Source organism: Astatotilapia calliptera, chromosome 20 (genome assembly GCF_964374335.1).
Source record: "Astatotilapia calliptera chromosome 20, fAstCal68.1, whole genome shotgun sequence".
NCBI lineage: Eukaryota > Metazoa > Chordata > Actinopteri > Cichliformes > Cichlidae > Astatotilapia > Astatotilapia calliptera.
Window position 1 is genome coordinate 22,914,100 of NC_137441.1, and position 7,015 is coordinate 22,921,114.

At 41.1% G+C, this 7,015-nt stretch overlaps 1 protein-coding gene across 1 annotated transcript in view; it reads left to right on the plus strand.

Moving 5' to 3' along the window:
• The window catches only part of LOC113015893 (uncharacterized), a 14,440-nt gene extending 8,703 nt beyond the window's left edge, over window positions 1-5,737 (plus strand). Inside the window, exons 4-10 of the mRNA XM_080295156.1 lie at window positions 1-325; window positions 878-1,194; window positions 3,285-3,466; window positions 3,574-3,708; window positions 4,714-4,763; window positions 5,053-5,267; window positions 5,404-5,737. The exon at window positions 1-325 is cut by the window's left edge and continues 214 nt beyond it. Of these exons, the coding sequence (XP_080151282.1) occupies window positions 1-325; window positions 878-1,194; window positions 3,285-3,466; window positions 3,574-3,708; window positions 4,714-4,763; window positions 5,053-5,267; window positions 5,404-5,660 (1,481 nt within the window). The 3' untranslated portion in view covers window positions 5,661-5,737. The remainder of the gene's footprint in view (window positions 326-877; window positions 1,195-3,284; window positions 3,467-3,573; window positions 3,709-4,713; window positions 4,764-5,052; window positions 5,268-5,403) is intronic.
• Window positions 5,738-7,015: the final 1,278 nt, after the last annotated feature.

A 7,015-nucleotide genomic window follows, 5' to 3' on the forward strand; every position in this document is an offset into this window, starting at 1 on the left:
AGTACAGCAGCGCTTCAACAAACATTTCCTTCAGCCAGTTACCAGTGTCTTCATTGGAAATCTACCCTTCCACTAGTCAGCCTTCTACCTCATCATCTGCATCTTTAAGTGATCCAGTTCTGGTCCTGACGTGCCGAAATACCTCAAGCTCACCCTACCAGACCAGGAATCCAGAGAATCATTGTTCAGCATTACCCTCTACATCAACACACAGTCAATCTGTAAACTACGATAACTACCTTTCAATCATGACTCCACTATCTGACATGTCTTCTGATGATGAGGAACTTAACCAGGCTATACTAGCAAGCCTGCAGAGCGAAAGGTTAGTTTCAAATACAAATGTTTTACAGTAGCCAATTAAACACACCATATTTGTTGCAATCCAATACTGTAACCAGTGTTGTGAAGGAGTGTAATCCATCCTCAGATATTTATATGCATATATGATATTTATATTTGCTGTTAACAAAACAGTTTTTTGAATAATGTCTACAGAGTCAAATGATAATGCTGTAATGCTGGCAAATTTTATTTTATTTGAAATAGGCAGCGAATTTTTAACAGAGCCTATCTGACAATGAAGTGAAATTTACTTATTGTTATTTACTTATTGTGCATTGAAACTATTTTTCTTTGCTCTAGTGCTTTCTAGTTCTCCAAAACATATAAACAATACAAAAAGCCACTGAGCAATATACTCCTTTGTACATTTTGCTTATGATTATGATAATTTCCTTTAGGGATTATTAAAGTATGCTGATTCTGATTTTGACAAAACTTTGTATGTCCTTGTAGCCCTTGTATGTGAATGTTTTTACTGATGTTCTTTTCAATATTTTTTCTTTTTTTTTTTTTTTTTTTTTTAATCCTACAGGACTTCAAGTTGTTTGGTATCAGCAAAAGATATTTTGGAGGAACTTTCTGCAAAAGTAAACCAGCAGAAGAAATGCAAGTTCAACATTAATAGATCAACAGTCCTGGATGGAGCAATTAGAGGTTTTAAACGAGCGACATATGATCCATGCCACACAATTTCTGTCAGGTTTTCTGACGATATGGGAGTACCTGAAGAGGCTGTTGACTTGGGTGGACCAAGAAGAGAATTTCTAAGACTTCTGATCGAAGCTTTGCCCCTGTCTCCAATGTTTGAGGGTGAAGAAGGCAAAATGAACTTGGCGCTTGATAGTGCTGGTATGTGATGGACCGAGTTGAAAAACAGGAGGAGCCCAGGAATTATTAGAAAAATATAGTTTCCATTTATTTAACCCCCAAAAATTATATTTACAAGACTAATAAATGTTGAGCTCATAAAAGAGGTCAAAGACACAAAACTGAACTCAGGCAAAGACTGCAAACTTAACAAACCAAATGACTGCCACAAACAAACATAATTGACCTAAACATGAAATGACATACAAGGGTATATATAATGGCTGATCAGACCATTGTGACACATGAGGGGTAACAAACAAAACTAAATCATAAATCACAAACGATGCAGTACAATCTAGTTTGTTAATAAACTAAACACTAAAGAAGAAAACCAAAAACCCCATTAAACCCTAAACTCAAAAATGTAATTAAATACAAATACTTTGTTTTTGCGGTTTTCGTCCTGGTCGCGGAACACTGGACCAGCTCTTTATCCTCTCCAGGATGCTTGAGGGTGCATGGGAGTTTGCCCAACCAGTCTACATGTGTTTTGTGGACTTGGAGAAGGCATTCGACCGTGTCCCTCGGGGTGTCCTGTGGGAGGTGTTGCGGGAATATGGGGTGTCTGGCCCATTGCTACGGGCCATTCGATCCCTATACAACCGTTGCAAGAGCTTGGTTCGCATTGCCGGCAATAAGTCGGACTCGTTCCCGGTGGGTGATGGGCTCCGCCAGGGCTGCCCTTTGTCTCCGGTTCTGTTCATAATTTTTATGGACAGGATTTCTAGGCGCAGCCAAGTGGCGGAGGGCTTTCGCTTTGGTGGCCTCAGAGTCTCATCTCTGATTTTTGCAGATGATGTGGTTCTGTTGGCTTCATCGGGTGAGGGCCTCCAGCTCGCACTGGAACGGTTCGCAGCCGAGTGTGAAGCAGCGGGAATGAGGATCAGCACCTCCAAATCTGAGGCCATGGTTCCCAGCCGGAAAAGGGTGGAGTGCCCACTCCGGGTCGGGGATGAGTTCCTGCCCCAAGTGGAGGAGTTCAAGTATCTCGGGGTCTTGTTCGCGAGTGATGGGAGAAGGGAGCCGGAGATCGACAGACGGATTGGGGCTGCAGCTGCAGTAATGCGGACGCTGCACCGGTCCGTCGTGGTGAAGAGGGAGCTGAGTGTAAAAGCGAAGCTCTCAATTTACCGGTCGATCTACGTTCCTACCCTCACCTATGGCCACGAGCTGTGGGTAGTGACCGAAAGAACGAGATCGCGGATACAAGCGGCAGAAATGAGCCTCTCCCTTAGAGATAGGGTGAGAAGTTCAGCCATCCGGGAGGGGCTCAGAGTAGAGCAGCTGCTGCTCCACATCGAAAGGAGCCAGCTGAGGTGGTTCGGGCATCTGACAAGGATGCCCCCTGGGCGCCTCCTGGGTGAGGTGTTCCAGGCAAGTCCCACCGGGAGGAGGCCCCGGGGCAGACCCAGGACACGCTGGAGAGATTATATCTCTCGGCTGGCCTGGGAACGCCTTGGTATTCCCCGAATAAGCTGGAGGAGGTGGCTGGGGAGAGGGAGGTCTGGGCCTCTTTGCTTAGGCTGCTGCCCCGCGACCCGGCCCCGGACAAAGCGGATGAAGATGGATGGATGGATGGATGGATGGATACTTTGTTTTTAAAGTAAAGAAAACACACATTCCCCCCTTCAGCAGGAGGTGGTGGTATGGTCCAATTATCTTCCTTTCCATTTAATGGTTTCAAACCCTTGCTACCATCTTTTGTCCGGCAACTCCCAGGGATGATAGCAGGTAAGAAATAAAAAGACAAAGGTTAGTCAGAAAGCAAAGAAATGAAGTAGTATGAATACATAAGTAAACTAAATGTGCGCGCTTAAAAATAGAACAAATGTATCCAAACCAATCAATAAAGTTATTGGAAACTAAAATGTATTACTATGTTCAAATGAAGAATGAAAATACAAAAGTTACCGACTTTAGAGTGTGGCCACGGGTTTGGCCATCACATGGTATGTATTGATTTTAGGCTGATATCCCTGGAGTAATGCAATAAAAAAATCATTTTTATGAAGTTCTTGTCAAGCGCTTTCATGCATCTATTGACATGTAATGTTTTTCATTATTTCTAGCCATGAGGGAGGACAGGTACTTCATTGCAGGCAGAGCCATTGCAGTAAGCCTTGTACATGGTGGTCCACCAGCAGGCTTTCTGTCCCCAACACTCTTCTCTTGCCTTGTTGATGGCCCAGATTTGGCTAAACCAGTTTTAGAAGATGTTGCCGATAGTGACCTGCGTGAAAAAATTAAAAGGGTAAAACTGATTTGTCAGTTGTTGGATAATGTTTTAGTATTGTGTGCATTTCATTCTACTCCATGTATTAATTGGGGCCCATTAATTTTTTATTTTTTTATTTGAAGGTTAAAGAGTGTAAATCCTTTGAAGATCTGATAGTAGCAACTGAGCCACTTCAGGAATACTTAGCCAATGCTGGCTGCCTGAGGCCGCTACGGAGGCTGGAAGACAAGGATCTGCTTATACATGACATTATCAAAGTCAAGTCAAAGTCAACTTTATTGTCAATTCTGCCACATGTACAGGACATACAGAGAATAGAAACTTCGTTACTCTCAATCCCTAGATAAAATAGAAAATGAACATTTAAATATAAGAGTGATTAAAAATGCAAGTAAAATATTTTAAAGTAAAAAAAATTAAATAATATAATACAATTTTACATATAACAAGAAAGCTATACAATATACAATATAAGGGTAAATGACATTGAGTGCAAACCAGGCAGAGTAGTGCAAATAGGCAAATAGTGCAAATGGAGATTTGGTAATGTACGGTATGAGATAGTGTAACACAAAGTCTTATGAGGTAATGGCAGTCCAATGCTCCACAAAGTGACTGGTAACTGGTGCAGGCCAGTGAGTGAGTCAGAGAGTGTGTGTGTGTGTGAGTGTGTGTGACAGAGTTCAGTGAGACCGTGGAGGAGAGAGGGGAGAGGGGGCAGAATCGGGAGGGAGTTAAGCTTCCTGACAGCCTGATGGATGAAGCTGTCCTTCAGCCTGCTGGTCCTGGCCTGGAGACTCCGCAGTCTCCTCCCCGACGGCAGCAGCTTGAAGAAGCTTTGCATTGGGTGCGTGGGATCAGCCGCTATGCAAAGGGCTTTTTTAGTGAGACGGGTGCTGTAAATGTCCTGGAGGGAGGGGAGAGAGACACCAATGATCCTCTCTGCAGCTCTCACTATGCGTTGGAGGGTTCTATGACAGGACGCATTGCAGGCTCCAAACCACACAGTGATGCAGCTCGACAGGATGCTCTTGATGGTGCCTCTGTAGAAAGTGTGCATGATGGGGGCTGGTGCTCCTGCTCTTCTTAGTTTGCGGAGAAAGAAGAGACGCTGCTGTGATTTCTTGGCCAGTGCTGTGGTGTTGTACGTCCAGGAGAGATCCTCTGTGATGTGCACACCCAAGAACTTGGTGCTGCTCACTCTCTCCACAGACGCTCTGTCAATGGTCAGAGGAGCATGTTGGGTGTGCATTCTCCTGAAGTCCATTATCATGTTCCAAGTAATACACAGAGTCCGTGGTCCATTTGAAAGGTATGTATGTATGTATGTATTTATTGTTGTCCAATAAGTAACTCAAACCCATGCTGATTGCCTTGTATTCTGGGAATTTTGTGTGACATTTCTTTATGTGTAGGTACACCATGCCTCCAAAGGTGACAGCATCACATGAAAAATGCATGATTTGGGATATACACTTTTGATGATGTGAATAATCGGAAGTAAAAATTATTGTATATATAAATTCATATGTTTTAGATTATACTTCTTGGATCCATTCATTTTTGATGTGATTTTAAAGGTAATTCTGATTATCATTTAGATTTCAGGATGGACTACGGACACTTGAGGTGCTGGACAAAATCCAAGCTCACCCAGAGAGTTTTCGCACCCTTCTATGCTGGTCACCTTCAGTGCTTACAGCTGACCTTCTTGACAGCCTCTTTACCATCCGCCTTTCTCCAGCTGGGAGCAATAAAAGGCATGCTGAAGCAGTTGTCATTAGTTTCTGGAGAGACTACCTAACAGATGCAGAAGGTAAATTTAGCGTTTTAAGCATTGTATGTTCAATTTATAATGCGGTGCATCTTTTCATTGAATCAGTTAAAAGTATAAATGCTTGCTGTGTTTTTTGTCTTTAATGCCATTTTTGACAGTATTGCTTTTCCTTTAGATCAAGACGGAACACAGAAGCTGGGGACAATTCTTGCCTTCGCCACTGGAGCCAACACTGTTCCACCAATTGGCTTCTCTCCACAACCGTCCATTGAATTTCTTCACCAAGAGCCTGATGCACAAGCCATGTCTAAACTACCCATTGCAAACACGTGCATCAATTGTTTAAAGTTACCACTTCATACCTCTTACAAAGACTTTCAGGAGAATATGGACTTTGCATTAGGTAATACACATGGTTTTGGAATAGCTTAATTCCTAGTCAGGTTAGTATGCTAATCTGAGTTTTGCACTCAGTTAAATTAATGAGTGTCAATCATTAACTAATTCTAAAGGGGGGGGGGGGGGGGGGTTGAATATCAATGCATTTTCTTTCTCAGAAATCAAACCAAAAATGTTCAAAATGTTCCACCTAAAACACCAATTAACACACTTGAGACCAAGCTGAATTTACTTTATGTTGCCATATTTCATATTTCACCCACCTATTTTGTGATTGGAGGCTCTGTTTTTGCATTGACCTTTTAACAAATGTTCATTTGCTTCAAGTCTATTTGCTTGTCAGGGTACCATTCTACAAGTATACAATAGTTATATATACTAACATAATTCAATAATAATTTTTTCATTGCATTAATGTATGTGCATTGTGATTATTTTTGTTTTCTAGCTTTGTACTTGTTTGTTGCTTTTATTCTCTGGTGTTCTTCAATATTGTTTATCTGACACTTCTATTCTATTTGATCAGTGATCCATGTTTGATGTATTTACTGACTGTATTAATGTTAATGTTATCAGTTTGAGTCATCTTGTTCCAAGACAATACATCTGGTGATTGTGATGACCAAAAACCTCAATAAAATGTGGTTGAACAAATTTATTTTTTCTTTTAACAAGGTGTTTTAAAACAAAACATGGTTGTAAAATCTCAACAGACTCACATAATACAACTCATAAATTCTTTAAAATTGTATACAAACTGTCAACATGCATGTAAAGGTTGATAGTAGCATTCTTGAAATTTAAAGCTGTGACTAAACTTCTAATAATACTGAACTAACAACAGTCTTGGCACTGTATTCTTTTTAAGCTGCACAACCACAATTACAGTAAATGAAATTTCTCCAGAGGCCTTATTGATATTTTAGGATTGTCTCTCAAGAAAACGAACAAGGTTGCAAAATAAATCTATACCGTTATTGCCATCATCTTCAAATGGATCAAAGGTCTGTTGAAGTGTAACTATCATGGTGTCACTGATGGAAATGTTAATTGATGGAACAATGACATTATTGTTTGTCTCCAGCTCTGGCAGTGGTCTGCATCCATCAATACCAAAGTCATTTTCACAAATACCATTCATATTTGGGTTATGTATTCCTGCATTGTTGATAATGCCCCTTTGCCACAGCTGAAGAGGGGTTTGCCCTCCTTGTGTTGAAAGTCCATGGTTATTCCACTGGTTCTGAAATTCTGTGGCAGCTCTTTGAATACGTGGCAAATATATATAATGAAGACAAAATAAATGGACCTCATTAAGTGAATCTAATACACCATGCTCCTCCATAAAATTGAAAAGATTAACAAAATGATATGAGACCACTCGATTT